Source organism: Vanrija pseudolonga, chromosome 1 (genome assembly GCF_020906515.1).
Source record: "Vanrija pseudolonga chromosome 1, complete sequence".
Taxonomy (NCBI): domain Eukaryota; kingdom Fungi; phylum Basidiomycota; class Tremellomycetes; order Trichosporonales; family Trichosporonaceae; genus Vanrija; species Vanrija pseudolonga.
In genome coordinates, this window is record NC_085849.1 from 2,233,045 (window position 1) to 2,250,592 (window position 17,548).

The 17,548-nt window shown below is 63.0% G+C and overlaps 7 protein-coding genes across 8 annotated transcripts; 4 read left to right on the forward strand and 3 right to left on the reverse strand.

Moving 5' to 3' along the window:
* Positions 1 to 129: 129 nt before the first annotated feature.
* SKN7_1 (Transcription factor SKN7) lies at positions 130 to 3,314 on the reverse strand. Of its 2 annotated transcripts, none has more exons than XM_062767300.1 (6): positions 2,533 to 3,314; positions 2,402 to 2,471; positions 2,010 to 2,349; positions 1,695 to 1,705; positions 803 to 1,640; positions 130 to 728 (listed from the first exon to the last, which is right to left on the reverse strand). In XM_062767300.1, exons 1-6 carry the CDS (start codon positions 3,228 to 3,230, stop codon positions 220 to 222), a joined length of 2,466 nt encoding a protein of 821 aa, XP_062623283.1. In that variant the 5' UTR covers positions 3,231 to 3,314; the 3' UTR covers positions 130 to 219. The 2 variants fall into 2 exon arrangements, with proteins under 2 accessions (XP_062623283.1, XP_062623284.1); XM_062767299.1 differs by having other exon boundaries at positions 1,695 to 1,909.
* A 1,810-nt stretch (positions 3,315 to 5,124) lies between these two features.
* On the forward strand, positions 5,125 to 6,188 carry SPBC30D10.05c (putative oxidoreductase; the record flags this gene model as incomplete). The annotated part of the gene is made up of 3 exons (XM_062767301.1): positions 5,125 to 5,407; positions 5,473 to 5,762; positions 5,976 to 6,188. 3 exons carry the CDS (start codon positions 5,125 to 5,127, stop codon positions 6,186 to 6,188), a joined length of 786 nt encoding a protein of 261 aa, XP_062623285.1.
* Positions 6,189 to 6,542: 354 nt separating this feature from the next.
* Positions 6,543 to 8,486, forward strand: SPAC1002.16c_6 (putative transporterc). Its single transcript, XM_062767302.1, has 4 exons — positions 6,543 to 6,841; positions 6,958 to 7,685; positions 7,833 to 7,872; positions 7,911 to 8,486. Exons 1-4 carry the CDS (start codon positions 6,604 to 6,606, stop codon positions 8,447 to 8,449), a joined length of 1,545 nt encoding a protein of 514 aa, XP_062623286.1. The 5' UTR covers positions 6,543 to 6,603; the 3' UTR covers positions 8,450 to 8,486.
* A 73-nt stretch (positions 8,487 to 8,559) lies between these two features.
* On the reverse strand, positions 8,560 to 9,994 carry Ing5 (Inhibitor of growth protein 5; the record flags this gene model as incomplete). Its single annotated transcript, XM_062767303.1, has 4 exons — positions 8,560 to 8,724; positions 8,773 to 9,060; positions 9,102 to 9,808; positions 9,859 to 9,994. The coding sequence occupies 4 exons, from the start codon at positions 9,992 to 9,994 to the stop codon at positions 8,560 to 8,562; spliced, it is 1,296 nt and encodes a 431-aa protein (XP_062623287.1).
* A 974-nt stretch (positions 9,995 to 10,968) lies between these two features.
* Positions 10,969 to 12,954, forward strand: LOC62_01G000848 (uncharacterized protein). Its single transcript, XM_062767304.1, has 2 exons — positions 10,969 to 11,810; positions 11,869 to 12,954. The coding sequence occupies exons 1-2, from the start codon at positions 11,661 to 11,663 to the stop codon at positions 12,892 to 12,894; spliced, it is 1,176 nt and encodes a 391-aa protein (XP_062623288.1). The 5' UTR covers positions 10,969 to 11,660; the 3' UTR covers positions 12,895 to 12,954.
* Positions 12,955 to 13,144: 190 nt separating this feature from the next.
* Positions 13,145 to 14,144, forward strand: LOC62_01G000849 (uncharacterized protein). Its single transcript, XM_062767305.1, has 3 exons — positions 13,145 to 13,495; positions 13,534 to 13,961; positions 14,020 to 14,144. The coding sequence occupies exons 1-3, from the start codon at positions 13,165 to 13,167 to the stop codon at positions 14,080 to 14,082; spliced, it is 822 nt and encodes a 273-aa protein (XP_062623289.1). The 5' UTR covers positions 13,145 to 13,164; the 3' UTR covers positions 14,083 to 14,144.
* Positions 14,145 to 14,262: 118 nt separating this feature from the next.
* agn1_1 (Glucan endo-1,3-alpha-glucosidase agn1) lies at positions 14,263 to 16,421 on the reverse strand (the record flags this gene model as incomplete). Its single annotated transcript, XM_062767306.1, has 4 exons — positions 14,263 to 15,468; positions 15,522 to 15,976; positions 16,015 to 16,143; positions 16,205 to 16,421. The coding sequence occupies 4 exons, from the start codon at positions 16,419 to 16,421 to the stop codon at positions 14,263 to 14,265; spliced, it is 2,007 nt and encodes a 668-aa protein (XP_062623290.1).
* Between the last annotated feature and the right edge of the window lie 1,127 nt (positions 16,422 to 17,548).

Here is a 17,548-nt window from a genome sequence, read left to right on the forward strand (position 1 = left end):
GACAGAGTCCTCCGTTCGGCGCAATGTGGGCTTCACTGTTGTTCAGTTGTTCAGTCGTCACTTGTCATTTGGTGCCCTAATCTGATCCCGTCGTGGCAGATGAACCACCACTGGTCAAAGAAAAACAAGCCGCTGCAATCACTAGAGATACAATTTATGTACTGCTACTGCTACTACTATACTACGCACACTACAAAGCTCCGCTCCTCCACCTCTATATTACGCCATTTCCGTGATGGTGCCCGCAGCCACGGGCAGCGGGCGCTTGCCGTCCTCAATGTCATCCACCGCATCAATCGACCGCTTCCGTCCGTGAATGCTGAACGCGGTAGTGTCGGGGAACACGACCGACGCGCCAAACCCAGGCGTGCCCGGTCCGAGGCCAACGCTAATCTGCCCAATGTCGGGCATGGCGCCGCCGTTCTGGATCCACGACTGCAGGACCAACGCATACTGGTCGTCCGAGAGCCCAGTGCCCGCCAGAGGGTTCCCGCCGAGGTTCTCAATGTCCTGGTTGCCGTCCTGCCACTGCGCAGCGCCAGCCGCAACGGCATCGGCAATACCCTGGTCAGACAGCGGAGGCACGCCGAAACGCGGAACCTCGGTGCTGAGCTGGAGCGCCTTGAGATGGAACAGGTGCTTGTCCAAGATACCAAAGAGACCGAGCTTGGTGAAGGGTTTCGCGAGCACGTCGTTCATGCCCGACTTGAGGTACGAGTCGACGTCCTCTGTAAGATGTGTCAGCGCCAAGCAACCCCAACGCAACTCTAACCCCAGAGTCAGAGTCACACTCCACACTCACTCGTCTGCACATTCGACGTCATGGAAATGATCGGCGTGTACGTGTCAAATTGGCGGATAAGGGACGTCGCCTTGCGGCCGTCCATGCTTGGTCCGAAGAAGATGTCCATGAGAACCAAGTCGTACTTGGTCTTGTTCATCAACTCGACACCCTGCTGGGCGTTCTCGACAGTCTCGACAACGCAGCCAAACTTCTCGAGGAACTTTGATGAGAGCTGGCGGTAGACGACGTCGTCCTCAACGACGAGAATCTTTGGCGCTTGAGACCAGGACGGCTTGATCGTCGTACCGCTGTTGGTGCGACGCGTGACACCACGGGTGCCGTTGGTAGTCGACTGCTGGGTACCATTGGCTCCAGTACCATTGGCATTGTTCCCGTTGGCATCAGAATCCCCATTGGCCGGGGCAATGACTGTAGCGGTCACGCCGACGGTGGCGCCATTGTTGGTAGCCGAAGTCGCTTCAGAGTCGTCATTGACCTGCTGGGGCTGCCCGCCGCTGCCGGGGACAAACGAGTCCACCATTAGCCGAAGGGAAGCTCCACCCTCCCCAGGCTTGCGGTTGTAGACCGAACCGTTGGGGGAAGTGTCCCATTGCCCATTACCACCGTCCGCAAATGACGGCGTCATAGACAGAGGTTCACCGTTGAAGAGTGTCTGGCTCTGTGACGGCAGTTCGATGACGTCGTCACTGCCATCTATCGTGTTGCGTCGCTGCTGCGGGCCAAGAGCGGCAGCGGCAGCGGCGGCATTGGCCCCGTGGGTCGGTGCTACGTGCACTCGCGAGGGGCTAGTATTACTCCCAGGCGCGTTGCCCTTGAGCGGCGTGTCAGGCTCGCGCTGTACGTGGGTCGGAACAGGCCGAAGGCCTGGAACCGGCATCCGACCACCTACTGGAAATGGGACTCCAAAATCCAACGGCGGCGGTGGTGGTCCTCCCCCAGCGAACGGCGGCGCACCAAAGGCGGGGGGCGCAGAGTTTATCGGAAATGCAGGATGCGGATGGGTGAGGACAGGTGAGCCGGTGACAGTCTCATGCAGCGCAAGCAAGCGCTGGATTCTGGCAGTTGACTGGGGGTTGGGTGAAGATGATGGTGATGACGACGCCTCTAATAACGCATGTCAGTTTTGATAGATCGCGTACGCCCAGACCGCGTACGCGGTCGCGCACGACACTGCGTATGCCGTCCAATCTGCCGCCACACTCACCCTTGTCGACTGCTGCGAGATGCACCAGGACCTCGCGCAAAAGCGTCATCATGCCCAGAGACTGGTTGCGGGATTCACGCAGTTGTTCGGTTGTCTTGAACAACATGTCCTCGAGACCGACGATGCGGTTCTCCATGTCGGCTACGCGGCCAGCCTCCTGGTGCGAGAGATGGGGACCGCCAGGTGACGACGGGTCAGAGTTTTCAGTCGCCTTCTTGGGGACGACGGCCTTGCGCTTGATGCTATCCAAGTCGGCCTTGCCGCCAGCCTGGAAGCTGGGATGTTGAAACTCCCAGACATTCTCCTTGATTTGACCCGTCTCCTCGTCGACGTGTTTGATCTGGTGGCGTATCAGGGTGTTGTTGTGTTCAAGCTGCTTCGTTTGCACTCACCTTTGAGAATCCATACTTGTTCAATTGGCGCACAAACGACGAGAAGTTTGAATGTCTAAACGTCTGGGGACTGTGGACACACACATGTTAGATCGGCAGAACAGAACACATCGGACGCCGGCACCACTCACAGAACCTTGGTCGTGAACTCGTTCATGTCCCAGACGACGAAGCTGGTACCGCCACGGCCCCAGCCGACGCTGCCTCGTTCGCCCTTTGAGCGGGGGGCGCCTGCGGGCTTGCCGCGACCGTACGTCTCTGATTCGTCCTCGAGCATCTTGTAGAGTTTCTTGATAAACTCTGAAGGCCCTGGCTGCTGGCCAGAGCCGCCTTGCTGGCCGCTCGCGCCTCCCGAGCCGGCCGTGCCACCATCCGTGCTCGATGCGCCAGGCGGGGGCGCCTTGGCGTCATAACCACCTGCCATGGACATTGAGGGCGTTACACCCGAACCACCGATGGATACACGGCGGCCCTGGTCGTCTTCGAGCTTCTTGCCGCCCTGCGGTTGACCTGGGTACTGGGAGGCCCATCCGCCGCCGCCGCTTGGGACGCGGGAGCCTGCATCCACAGAGCGGGGCATGGAATAGTTCGAGTACTGGTCACGGCTGGGCCCGGCAATCGCATTGTAGCCGCTGTCGGGTGGGTAGCCTTGAGGCGGGGGAAGGCCCCCAGAGGGTGCGCGGCCGTAGGCAGAGTAGCCAGCGGTCGCGACTGGATAGCCCGGCGGAGGTTGCATAGGTACTTGTCCGGGCACACCGCCAGAGGGGTAGCCTTGAGATGGGAAGTAGATTGGCGGCAAGGGCGCTGTAGAGGACGGAACGCGAGACATTGGGAGTGAGGGAAACTCGGGGGCGAATGGTTAGCGTAGCGGCGACGGCGACGGAGTGCTGCTACGGCTGCTGCTGCTGCTGCTGCTGCTGCTGCTGCTGCTGCGGCGGCGGCTGTTGTTGTTGCTGCTGCTGCTCTGCTGCTGCTGCGGCTGTTTGGGCGGAGCGGCGGCTGCGGCTGCGGCGGGCGGCGAGCGGCTGCTAGTGGTGGAGATGGAGCCGGGGTTGTGCGACTTTCGAGTTACGACCCACTTCGGAAGAGGCAGTGGAAGTAGCGGTAACTCGAGTGTGGGAGAAGTGGAAAAGGGGATAGGAGGGTGCTTGAAAAAAATAGAACTGCGTCGAGCAGGGGAGGAGGAGGATGAGCCGCGAGGAAGGCAAGGTGGGTGTAGGTAGTAGTAGCGGCGACGGCTGCGGCAGCGGCAGCGGCGACGGATGTCGGCTGGGAACTGCGCGGGTTGTATGATGCGTTTTGATCAAAGTAGTCGGTAGGGTTTACCGGGAAGCGTGTCGACGTCGGTGTACGACGAGTCTGTCGGTCGGTCGGCACGGGGAGGATGCGCAAGAAGGGGGGTGGGTGAGGGCAGTTGCGTTGTGGTTGCGTTGTCACTTTTGTCAACTGTGTGGGTTTGCGTATATCGTGATGTGTGTGAGATGTGCGATGGGAGATGGGTGCGAGCGATGGGCGAATAATGAGTTTGCCGAGTTGGAGCTGCGTGGAGTGTAATAGTAGCGGTGGGCTAATAGGGAGTAGTGCCTGCCTCTCGATTGGGGGGGTGGGGGGGAAGGGGAGGAGGAAGGCCTTTTAGTCGTCAATGGATTAAGGAACACAGACGCGGGGGGGGGGGTGTATGTAGAAGAGACAAGAGAGACGAGTTGCGATAGACGGAAGTGAGAGTGCAAGTGATGGCGGCGGCGATGGCAGCGGTGGTGGTGGTTGCATCAGCCGGAGGAGTGTCTGTCCTCTCTGTCTCTGCCCCGCCGGTTTGAGGGTTGCTTGCACAAAGCAAGCATATGATGATGACAATGGGCCGCCGCCGCCGCCGCCCTTGTTTGCAACTTGTCCTGCATGGCATGCCGCCTGCCTGCCTGCTTGCCTGCCCTTGGCCTTCCTTGCCTTCCTCGCCTGCTGCACCCCTCTCGCACGCCGCAGCAGCAGCCTCCTGCCGCCGCCGCCGCCACCTTGCCGCGTGATGTGATGTAAACGCAGGGCCGTGCATGCGACACACCAACCAGCTGGCTGCAGCCCCTCCCTCGCCACCGACGCCGCCGCCTCGATGCGGCCAAGGAAGGGGTGGGTGGCCAAGTGTCCCTCCCCCTCCTTGTCCGGTCTGACTGCCTGACCGACGACCCAGTGTCATGAGATGCGTCCAAATGGGTGACATATCTGCGCTATGCTTGCTCTCCTGCCCTGCATTCCCTTGGCTGCCCTGCGCGCTGCCCGTCCGCAGTCGTGACGAGCCAATGAGTCTAACAACCCCCCTAGTGCCGTCTCTGCTCCCTATCCCCCTAATGGCATCCCTAACCCATCCTGCACAAGGTCGTCGCCGAAACGTCAGAGACGCAAGGAGCCGACGGGGGGCGTCACTGCATCAAGTCGGAGGCACAGCCTTTGGGCAATTTAATACACACTCAAAGTGTCAGCGCGCGCTGTTTCGCGCTCCCCCTCGTGCTGCCTACGGTTCCGACTGCGGCGGCGGCGGCGGCTTCCGGCCCTGCTCCGATGGAACGCACCGCACTGCCTTGCCTGGCCTGCCTGCCTCTCGCCGCCCGCCCGCCTAAATCCTGCCGAAACTCGCTCGATGCGCGTCATTCCGACATTCACCCAACCAACTCCAGCACACCTCCACCTTCCAACCCCTCCACCCCACCACCACCATCACCACCAGCACCAGCATGCCTTCCCCCGTGGTCATCCTCACCGGCGCCAGCCGCGGCCTCGGCCTCGCGATCGCACGTTCCCTCCTCTCTGTGCACGGCGCGCGCGTCGCGACGCTCCAGCGCACGCTGACCCCCGAGCTCGAGGCGCTCGCTGGCGAGTTTGGCGCCGACCGTATCCTCAACATCACCGGCAGCGTCGCAAAGCCAGAAGACAATGTCAAGGTCGTCGACGCGGCCGTCGCCAAATGGGGCCAGCTCGACAGCGTGATTCTCAACGCCGGCACGCTCGACCCGCTTGGTACGAGATCCACGCCCGCGCGAAGGGCAGACACAGGAACGCGCGCTGACCTCTTCTGCCTCCAGGCAAGCTCGCCGACGTGCCCCTCGACTCGCTCGTCCCCGCGCTCGAGACCAACCTCCTGTCTGCGCTCTACCTTCTCCAGCCGGCCCTCCCGCACCTCCGCAAGGCGGCCGCTGCGACCGCCCCCGCGCGAGTCATCTTCGTGTCGTCCGGCGCGGCGGTGGGCGGATACCAGGCCTGGGGCATGTACTCGCTCGCCAAGGCTGGCCTGAACAGCTTTGCGCGCACATTTGCGAGCGAGGAGCGTGAGGCTGGCGTCGCCTTCCTGTCTGTCCGCCCCGGCGTCATTGATGTGAGTTTACCCACGGCGGCACGCACATGCCGCGTGCACACGCCGCGGAGATGCTTAATTCGGTTGGCTGACGCGTGCACAGACCGACGTGAGTGATGATTCGACTTGGGCCCAGGCCTTGTCTACTTCGGCACATGCCGCAGCAGCGAGATCTGCCAACGGAGAGAGAGCAAACAGCGAACAGCACACCCACTGACCCCCACTCCCTCACAGATGCAGGCACACATCCGCGCCGTCGGCCCCGGCGCAATGGCCCCTACCGACATGTCCAAGTTCAACTCGCTCCACGCCGAGGGCAAGCTCCTCCGGCCCGAGCAGCCGGGTTCGGTGATTGCCGGCGCAGCTGTGGGTGTGGGCCTCGAGCTGTCGGGCGAGTTTGTCAACTGGGAGGACGAGAGGTTGGCGGCGTGGCGCGAGAAGCAGTAGGCGGCGTAAAAGCGGGTCGGTGCTACGGCTGGCTTCTCCATGCCTCCGCAAAACAAGACTTGATAGATACGACAATGCACTTTGCATCTGCTACTTGTTCCCCTGTGCACTCGACCTACAAGCATTCCTCCTCGCTGCAAGCATTGCTCCTCGCCATTTCTCTCGCCCTCCTCGCTCGCCCCATCGCTTGCAGTGATGCTCCACGCACCTCCCACCCACCCCACCGGCTTACTCACACGCCGGGGGCCCCGCACTAATCTTCCGCCTCGGATCGACTCATGTAAACTGAAACTGCACAAGCACAACGTCGGAGAGCAACCGAAGGAGAGGCTCGGGTGTGCTTTTCCGGAGGAGCAACCGTGTCTTTCGTCTTTCTCTCATACTTGTAAACCACCCCTCCGACAACATCGCCACGATGGACGCCGAAAAGGCCGCCTTCGCGGCCACCGACGCTACGATCGACTCGCCCTCCCCAGCAGGCAGCACCAAGGCCTCCAAGCCGACCGACGCGGACCCGCTCGACCCGTCCGAACTGGTCGAGTATGAGATCCCGCCTGAAGAAAACCGCGCGCTCCTCCGCACGCTCGACTGGCACATTGCGCCGGTGTGCATGGTGCTGTACTTGATTGCGTTTTTGGACCGCGCGAATATCGGTAAGTAGGTGTTAGGGGATGGTGGGGCTCGCTCGCCCGGAGCTGGAGCTGAGCTCCGTCGCCGGCCCCTCGTCCCCCCTCGTTCGCTCGCTGCGCTCGCTCACTCACTCGCGCAGGCAACGCCGCAGTCGGGGGCATGGTCAAGGACCTGCACTTCCCGCCGAACGGGCTGTCGGTCGCCACGTCCATCTTCTTCGTGACCTACGTCGTGTTCGAGATCCCGGCGACCATGCTCCTCCGCACCCTGCGACCAAGCCGCATGATCCCCGCGTGCGTGATCGTCTGGGGGGCCGTGGTGCTCGGCAACGGCTTTGCGAAGAACTACGCGACGGTGATTGCGTGTCGGCTGCTCCTTGGTATCTGTGAAGCCGGATTGTTCCCCAGCCTCGTGCTGTACATGACGAGCTTTTATCAGCGCGAGGAGCTGGCCCTGCGGACGTGCTATCTGTTCGTCGCGAGCTGTGTGTCTGGCATTGTTGGCGGTCTGATTGTGAGTTTGTTTGACTTCAGAAACCCGGAGCTCACGACGCCCAAGGCCACCGGCTTCCTCAAGATGCACGGCCTCCGCGGGCTGGCCGGCTGGCAATGGCTGTACGCGATCGAAGGCGCGCTCACCATCCTCATCGGCATCGGCTCCGCGTTCGTCATTGCCGACCGGCACGAGAGCGCAAGCTACCTCACTGAGCGGCAGCACTTCCTCATGCGCGTGCGTGCGGCCAAGAGTGCAGCGTATACCCGCGACGACGGGTTCGTGTGGGCCGACTTTAAGAAGCACGCCTCCGACCCGATGATTTACCTGTCGGGCTTCGTGCTTCTCTGCATGGACGTGTGCATGTACGGCTTTGTGAGTAGGCCGCGCAACCTCGCTTGCGAGGTTGCGAGGTCGCAAGGATGTGCAGCGTGCGGGTGCCACTGTGGCGCCACTTGACACACACACGCTTCCACATTCCTCGCCGCCCTCCCCACCCACAGTGCCACTAACCCACCCCAGTCCACCTTCCTCGTCGTCATCATCAACGGCCTCGGCTACAGTAAGCCTCCTCCCCAGCTAGCCCACTAACGCCCGCAGCGCCCATCGTCTCGCAGGCGCTCACGGCCCCAGTCTACTTCTGGGGCGCGACCGTCTACCTGATCGGCGCGGTGATCAGCGACCGCTACAGCGTGCGGTACAAGATCATCATCCCCTGCGGGCTGGTCACCGTCGTCGGGTACGCCATTCTGGTGTCGTACCCGCGCTCCGTCGGCGTGCGCCTCTTCGCCACCTTCCTCTGCTCGCACCTGTACATCTGTGTCGGTCTCCACGTAACCTGGCTCGGGCAAAACATGGCTGGGTACCGCAAGCGCAGCTTTGCGATCGGCACCCAGCTCACGATGGGCAACATTGGCGGCATTATCGCCGGCCAGATCTACAGGACGCCAGACAAGCCCGTCTACCGCCTCGGCCATGGCGCAAGCTTGGCCTTCTGGACCACCGCGCTCATCTTCGCCTCGCTCGAGTGGTACATCTGGCGCGCGCGCAATATCGCCCGGGATAACATGACGGCCGAGGAGCGCGCCGCCGACGAAAATGAGGGCGACCAAGCCGCCGACTTTAGATACGTGCTCTAGACTTGGACGCGTAGATGGTTTTTATAATGCACTGGATGCTTGCTTGCGGCCGGGACGCTCGCTGGGACTATAATGTCTGCATATGTACAACACGGCTGGGGCTCGCTACACTACCGCTTGCGCTTCTTTGGCGGCCGCTCCCGCGGCGCATGCTCCGTGCTCGGCGCCCCGGCCCCGCCGCCCGGCCGGCAGTTCTCGCACAGCCACGCGCCCTGCGGCGCGGCCTTGAGGCCTAAGCAGCCCAGGTGGAACCACTCGTACGGGCAGTCTTCGTTCTGGCCAGTCAGCGCTGTTACCTGGGGTCCACCACAGCGCCCACTCACATCACACCCCACCATCTCTCCATACGACACCTGGTTGCAGTAGCAGTATCTCGGCTCGTTGGGATCCGCGTCTATCCCCGGGGGCACGTCCGTCTCGATGACGATAGCGGCAGCGGCAGGCACCACGCTCCCGCTCTTGCGCTTCTTCTTGCCTCTCTTTGACTTTTCCACGACGGCTTCCGGGGGCACCGACGCCTCCGCCTCGACCTCGGGCGTGACGCCGATGCCGAGCAGGCTCGACTCGTGCGCCGACAGCGCCGAGTCGAGAGCGCGGATATGCCGGTCAATCTGGTATGGCGTCAACCGGCCGTCTCAGCACACGCACTTACAGCATTGTACGCGCCGATCGCGATCGCGACCTTCTCCTCTCTGTTCCGCACGAGGTCGCCGACGAGCTGCGCGATGTCCAAGAGCGGCACGCGTGGGGGCGGCTTGGTGTCCCCGCTCTCGGTGGCCTCGCGCTCCACCAGCGCGAGCTCGGCCGCGTCCTCAACAGCGTGGACTTCGGCTGCATCGCTGTCGACGTGCGGGCCCTCGTCTGGCGGCGCGGGGGTAGCGGCGGGGGTTGGGCTGGCGGGGAGCGCGGAGGGCGCGAGCCCTGTTAATGGTGCTGGTGCTAGTGTTGTTTCTGGCTGTGATGTGGGCTGTGGTTCTGTTGCTGCCGGGGGCTCGTCAGGCCGTGTCGGTGCTGCCTGTGTCTCCGTCTCGTCGCCTTCCTTCGCCTTGGTCGCGGCTTCGGCTTCAGGTGCCTCGGGCGCTGCCCCGTTTGCGGTCGTCTCGGCGGCATCCTCTGGCTCGCCCTCAGCGTCAGGTTCGCCATCAGCATCAGGCTCCCCCTCGGCATCAGGCTCTCCCTGTGCATCGGCCTCGCCTTCCGCATCAGCCTCTCCCTCGGCGTCCTTCTCCAGGTCGGCTTCAGCTTCACCTTCGGCCTCGGGCCTCGTCGGCGACTTGGGCGGACGCCCAGGCGCGCGCGCAACAGCAAGCCGGTACGCGACATATCCGCGGATCTTGGCCTGCAGTCTCTCCTGCTGCGCTGTTGTTGCCGTCAGCTTACGCGACTCAAGAGCGAAGCTGACAACCCACCCAAGCTCTCCTGGTCCAGCTCGCGCAATAGCCTAGAATTACGATGCAGCTCGAGCGGGAGCTGCTCAATCATCTCGTAGTGGTCCGCCGCAAAGTCGGCCCACGCCTCGGCGCGCGCGGCGTCGTCGTCGACCATGTCGGGCTTGGTGTCCTCATCGTTGTCGTGGGCGTGGGCGCGCGTCGCGCGTTTCACAGGCGACGGCTCGCGCGGCGGTGCTCTCAGGCGGCGGGTTGGGGGGGCGGCGGCGCGGCGCGACATTGTAGTGGTACGCTCCCTTCCCTTCTGCTAATGGCGAGGAGGGAAGGAGTGAGGCTGAAGGAAGTGGTGGTTACAAATGTCAACAAATGTTCTCTGGTGCAGGCGCGTCGATGATGTCGTTGGTAGGAGGTTGATCTGGGCCTAGGCCTCCGCGTGGTTTGCACGCGACTTTGCTTCCGGAATGACGTGTCGTGTTGCCCCGCTGCCCACATTCCAGTAGAGGCAACCTGGCGCGTCGTGCGCGTTCCTTCCCTGCACGGCGCCGCGTCCAACTTCAAACCTTGTCATCACCTGTTGGATGGTGCCTAAGTAGAGAGACATCCATTGTTTGGTTTTCGGGGGGGGCAGTGTTGGCCAGTAGTCCGCTGGTGAGACTGGCAGCCACATTTCCATTGGAGAGCAAGAGCGACAGCCAGCCGGGTCGTATGACTTGCTGCACAGCACATGGATCACTGGAACCACCTAGGCCACTTATGGTAACCGCGCGCGTTAGGCTCGTCTGACAGTCACTGTGGGTCTCGTGGGTCAGTGGGGTGCGGCTCGGGGTCGGGGTCGGTTCGGGGTCGTGTTTACGACGGCGACTAGCTAGGCTCAAGGAGGCGCATTGAATGGGGCCCGAGGTGGTGGGTTTGGTGCGTGTGCTACTGCGCGGCTGCCCGTGTCTGGTTACCCAGAGTAGTCACAAAACACCCCTCGACGCGCGCAGGGTACAGCGCCGCGCGCCGTGCCGCGGCGGGCGAGTTACACGCGTCACCCCCGTTTCCCTCCCCTTGCCTTGTCTCTCCCGTTTGGATCCGCCGCAGTCCCCTGTGTTTGGTCGGGTCGACTTTACTCGTCAGTAAGGAAGGGCAACCAGATTTAGGGGGAGAGGGGCAAAAGTGCCTGCCTGATTGTTCCGCGCGTAGCGGACACGAGCGACGAGCGAGCGACACCCCGACTCCGTGCCCCGCGACCCCCGTCGCCACTGGTCCTTCCATCACTCCCCCGGGCTCTTCCAACGACGCCAACGACCCAACAAACCCTATTCTCTACTCCTCCTCTTTGTCCTTTGTTCTTCTCTCTCCAACACATCCCACCCCCACAACACATCCTTCCCCCCCGGCAGGTCCGGCATCTTTTGCTCCTCCTCCAGTCACTCTTTCGTCCTCCTCAATCTATTTGTGCTCTTGTGCTTTCGCTTTGCTTCGTGGCCGGCCACCCGATCCATCTCTTACCGACTGGACTGTCCGACCGACCAGAACACGAATCTACGCTATCGCGCTTACCCTCCATCCAACACACGCCACTGTAACACAACACCCACCACGCGCGTCGTCCTGTCCATAATCGCCGCCGCCGCTCGACCCAGTTGTTTCCCTAGTGACCCCCCATCTCATCAACCACCTCGTTCGACTCTTGCATCCATCGCATCTCTCGGACCTTGTTGTTGAACATCCTCTACTCTCGACAGGTCGACTACTAAAAGCCGACTTCTAGTTGATCGACACCGTCTTTCACCCCCCACCGCGGGCCGATCCTTGTCCATTCACCGTTCCTTCTCATCATGCGTCTCGCTCCCGTTCTTGTTGCCCTGTCGGCAGCCGCCGTCGCGCACGCCGCACCTGCTGTCGCCGCCGACAACGAGAAGAGACAAGGCCTCTTCACCTTCTCCATCCCAGGCATTGGTAACCCCTTTGCTGTCACGACCACCACGGTGAGTCCCTCCCCGAGTTGCCCGTTTCGGCCATGGTACTAACAATGTGTCTCCTTAGCCTCCAGTCGTGACCACACCACCGCCTGTCGTGACCACCACGACACCCCCACCAGTTGTGGTGACCACGACCACGCCGCCTGTCACGACAACGTCACACACGCCGAGCAGCGAGCCCCCGTCGTCGTCGGTCACGCAGTCGTCAAGCGTTGTTCAGTCGTCATCCACCACAACGACGACCAGCTCCGCCACCCCCACGACGACTTCGGCTGCCCCTAGCTCGACCACCTCGTCGACTTCGTCCGAGGTCTCTACCACGTCCGAGTCGAGCACGACCACAGCGCCAGGTCAGGTGACGGTTACTGTTGGCGGATCGACGATCGAGGTTTCACACTCGCCTACTTCTCTTCCTTCCAACTCAAAGAAGGAGACACTCTCCACTGGCGCCATTGCCGGTATCGCGGTCGGTGGTGGTCTCGCCCTGATTGCCATCATTGCCGCCATCATCCTCTTTGTCCGTCGCCGCCGCAACGACGACGACGACGCGATCCGCTGGCCGGAGCTTAACCGCCACGGCGACTCGTCGACCATGGCGGCGCTTCCTGCCCACCGCACTGGCCACCACGGTGTCGACACTGGACCCGCTGACCGCCGCATGTCGCTTGGCTCGGACCTCGACGGCCCGGCGTACATGCAGGAGGACCACCCCTCGGTCTCGGCTCTCAACGGCTCGTCGTTTGGCTCCCCTGCCGGTCTTCACGACTACAACGAGAAGGCTGCTTACTTTGACCCTGCTGCTACTGCCGGCCACCACGGCGGCGACGTTTACAACCCCGGCCCCATTGGTCTCGCTCCCGGCGAGGTCTACCACTCCAACTCGCACGCGGGCTCGTACGGCGAGCACGACGACTACACCTCGTACCCTCCTGCCGTCCGACCACAGCCGAGCCCCGTGCACGGCGTGGCCGAGTACGACTGGGAGCAGGCGCAGGCTCAGGACCCGTATGGCGGGTACGTTGGCGCGACGCGCCAGGAGTCTCCCCCCTCTGGTATGACTGGAGTGGGTTCGTACCCCAACCGCTACTGAGCGCTCGCTGGTCGAGGGCCGTCGTTCGTTGCCGTAGTGTGATGAATGGTGATTAATATGTTGTGGGCGGGGCGGGACACGGAGGGAGGACTTGGCGTGCTGCATTTGGACGACAGAAGAGTAGAGGACGCGACTGTTACGAGACGAGCCAGTCGCGTGACGTGGAGCGGAAGCAAACGTATCACTGACTTGCCATCACTGTTGTTGAGAGAGTTGAATGTCGCAAGTGGATTGTTTGAACCTTGTCCATTCACTACTCCACCCGCCACCATGCCGCCCAAGAAGTCAAAGAAGCAAGCGGCGGCAAAGGAGCCACAAGAAGGCGAGGAGGGCTGGGTGCCTCCGCTACCAGCTGAGCGTGCGCCGCCTCTCCCGACGGAGACTGCACCACCTCTACCGGCCGAGCAGCCGCCATTGCCAGCGGCGGAGCCCGTGACCGAGCTGGGCGGGGACGACGAGGACGAGGAGGACGGAGACAAGGAGGGCGATGACGAAGAGGCCGACAATGACGACGATGAGCCATCAACTTCCGCCGCCAAGGGCAAGGGCAAGGCCGACTCTACCAACGCATGGCAGGCGGTGTGGTCGCCCGAACGCAACGGTGAGCTACTGAACCTGGCACCCTAGCTGACCACCCAGCGTACTACTTCTGGAACACGGAGACGGACGAAGTGACGTGGGTGAACCCGCTCGCGCCGGCGGGGTCCGACGCGCCGCCACTTCCCAACGAGCCGGCGCCCTCGGCACCGGCGAGCTCCTCAGCTCCCCGCGCAGCGCCGACAACAGCGCCAGAGATGGACCCAGCGCTCGCGTTCCTCCTGCCCCCCGAGGCGCGTACCGCCGACGGCAGCTCGGCCATGTTCAACGCGCGCACGGGGCGCTTCACGCCAGTCGACTACACGTACTCTGTTGCGCATCTCGACGAGTGGAACCGCGCGAAGCGGATGAGCGAGCGGTTTTTCGATGTGGATGGGTGGGAGAAGCAGAAGGCTGCGGAGAATGCCAAGCGCAAGGCTGATGAGGCTGCTGGCGTTGTGCGCGAGACGAAGATTACGAAGAAGGACATGGTGAGTGGGGGGCAGCGAGGGACGAGGATGAGGGAAGAAAGCAAGCTGACACCCGTAGGACCGCTTTAGGCGCAAAAAGGCCGAACACAAGGCCAAGCGCCAGGCGTGGCTGTACGACTAAGCATGCATTGTAGATGGTGGGCGGGCGGGCCGGCCAGCCGGCCGCCGCTGAGACTAAGCTGATCTAATGATGATGGTACAAGAAGGAGGGAGTGTGAGGTGTGAGTGAGATGATGGAAAGAATAACTAAGATACTGAACACGGGCGACACGACGCCGGATACTGAACACCAGCTACGCTACTACGCCTCGGCGACAAAGTAGTTGTAGTTGTAGTCCTTGGGTGTGTTGGTGTAGCTGAACTGGCCGTTGGAATCGTAGCTCTTGACGACGCTGTTCCCGCGCACAATCTTCGCGCCGATCGAGCCCTGCGCCGAGGCAATCTTGAGCTTACTCAGCCCGGCAGGCAGGTTCCAAGTGGCCGTGTTTCCACCCGAGTTGATGCTGACCGTCGCGGGCGACGCGAGCGTGACCACCACATAGAGGTTGTCGTCGGTCCACTCCCAGTGGGCGGGGCGCGAGTCGGTCGGGTTGGTGGGGTTCGCGGCCTTGGGGTGCGGCCTGCTCCAGAGCCACACGTGGTCGCTGGCCGCGGGGTACGCGCCGTTCTTGAACGCCTGCGCGTAGTACTTCACCAAGGAAAGCAGCGCCGTGTGCGGGAAGCCGGTCGTCCAGCCGCCGGAGAACGCGATGTCCTTGCCCTCCGGGCCGAGGTAGTGGCTCTCGCCGTAGTCGTTCCAGCTGATCAGCTCCACGAGGTCGAGCTTGCCGCGCATCGCGATCAGCTGCTCGAAGCGCGTGGCGAGCAGCCAGTCGTCGGAGCGGTAGATCCAGTTCTTGTTCCATCCGGGGCTGGCAGGCGGCGGGGCGTAGTACGTGAAGAAGAAGGGGGATACCGCGGCCATGTACGACTTGGAGCCGAGGCTGTTGAGGTACGTGTTGTCGCTGCCCGTGTCGATGGGTGCGCCGGCAGAAGGCCACGCAGAGTTCCAGTTAAACGCGCCGTCGAGCCAGCTGCGCTGGCCGATCGAGTTGGCGTCGATGAACGGCGCAGGCACGAAGAACATGTCCACGCCGGCCGCGAGCAGCCGCTGGCGGAAGTACGTCCACCCGGCGTCGAGGTTACCTTGGCCAAAGGTACACTGCTGCCCGGCGAACGTGGACACGAGGACCTTGCCGTTACGCGTCGCCTGCGCCGGCGAGCGCGCGTTCGCAGCGACATAGCCTGCGAGCGTGTTGGCGTCGGCCGCGCTCGCGCACGGCAGCGAGTTGAGGTCGAGCGAGAGGAAGAGCTTGAACCCGCCCAGCGACGCCGCGGCAGTGTACGCGTCGTTGGCGCGCGCGCGCTGCCAGTTCTCGGTGCCGAGGTTGAGCGCGAAGCCGTCGATGCCCGCGCCCTTGGCCGCGTTGATGTTGGTCTGCCAGTCGGACACGGCGTACGAGTATGCCTGGGGCTAGGTGAGCTGGGAGTCTTGGGGCAGCACGCGGACGTGGCACTCACGTTGCCGACCATCTGGTGCGCGTAGACGGCCTTGGCGCCGCCCGCGGACGGCGGGTTCGCGGTGCCGATCACGGCCGAGGCGGGCGCGTTGGCCGAGACGGGGGAGGAGGGGTTGGATCCTGCTGGCTGGGTCGGGGTGGTGACCGGTGCTGGCGAAGAGGACGGCGACGCGCCGCCGCTGCTGCCGGTGGCATACACGCTGATCACCCACGTGCCGCCACATGCACCGTCTCTGCACTGCGAGCTGCACTTTGAGCTGTCGGCGGAGGTGGAAGGCAGACTGCCGCCACACCAGCACTCGTTACCGTTCTCCATGCCCGCGTAGGCCTGCCCGCGGTTCTTGCAGTCGGCAACGCAGCCACTGACGGTGTTGGCGTTCCCGCGCACGGGCAGGACGCGGTTGGAGGCGTCCGCGAAGCAGCCGAGCGATTTCGGGACCTGGGGGTTCTCGTACACTGGCGTCATCAGTGAGTGCCACAGACGGTCAACTCACGGTTCATGACCCAGCTGCCACCACACGTGAGGCCGGCGTTGCCACTGCACTTCGAGGTGCATGCGTTCGAACCGGCACCGAGGCCGTTGGCCTGGCTGAGCGTGTTGCCACAGTAGCACTGGGCCGAGTCTGCGGCGGGGCGTAAGCTGGCGGACGTGGCACAAGGCAGGTGGCAGGTGGCAGCACTCACACTCGACTCCGGCATAACGGTACCCCTGTGCAGCGCACGCCGTGACGCACGCGTCTGGCGTGTTGGCCTGCGAGTCTGCAAGCTGTTTGGGGAGGAGGCGCCCCGGGCCGTCCTTGACGCACCCCAGCGAGTTCCAGCTCGCTGCGGACACGGCGCGGGTCTGCAAGTGCGGCAGCGCGGTCGCTGGCACGAGGAAGAGGAGGAGGAGGGGGAGCATGGTGCTTTGGGGGAGGAGCACAGGCAAGCTACTGGCCAGCAGTCTTATATGGTCACTGACACAACAAAAATGAACGCGCTGCCACAAGACAGTTCGGACTCAGGAACACGGCAGACCGCGCAGACGTTGCGTAATGGACAGGCAGGCCGGGGGATCGCTATCTGTCCCTTCCTCGGAGGAAGGAGAAAGAGTTCAGGACCGGGGGTCGTCGTTCCGTTCCGCGCGCAGTGTGGCTCCCGCGACCTATTCGCAGCCCACCGGGAGCTGTGCTGGAATCCTACGGAAGTCGGTGGGGTGGGGGGGAGGGGGCGGCGCGTCGAGCGTCGGCCCGGGAGATAATGAGTGAAGATATGCACGCGCTGCGGAGGCACGGCCAGCAAGCAGCACACCTAAACCTTGTGCTGAGGTGTGTAACGGCGTTTAGAGGGGACAACTCTGTTTCAGAGCAGAGGCAGTGAGCTCACTGGGTGCCCCGAAAAGCTTGTGCTGGGTCACAGAGGGCAGTTAGTAACGGCATTGCTGTGGAGCTGGGTCTGGGTGTGGAGCGTGGGCGCGAGCCGGGTGGCCGTGGATGACGGCGACAGCAGCATCAATCCAACGGACGTCCAACAGATGAGGAAGAGAACAAGAACACACAGCAGACAGTCCCGGTTCCAGTGACCCTGGACGTGCCATTTTTCTCTCGAGATCCAGGACGCGACTAGGCCACCCGCCGGCAGCGGGCCGCACTAAAAAGGCACTGTGCCTCCACCACCTTGCGTCACCGCCCGCCGCACTCACCTGGTTGTTCTTGGGAACAGAGAAACGTAGAGGACGAAGACTGGTACACGGGGTGAGATATCGACGACAGCTCGACAGCTGCAAGCACGAGGGAGGTGCTTGCTCCTCCCCCTCTCCATCTCGCGCGCTCGCTTGCTCCCTCGAAGGCCCTCGCGCCCGACACTGTGCGCGCCGCGTTCTCGCGCGGTGCCGTGCCTCCATCTCGCTCTCTCTGGGGCCTCGTTCCAGCCTCCATCGCGAACGTGCACGCCACGACACGCACGGTACACTGTCGAATTGCTCAAACAGTCGTTGTCGGCTTCTATCCCCGGTCCGCTCGAGGGGACGCGTGACAGGGAGAGGCGACA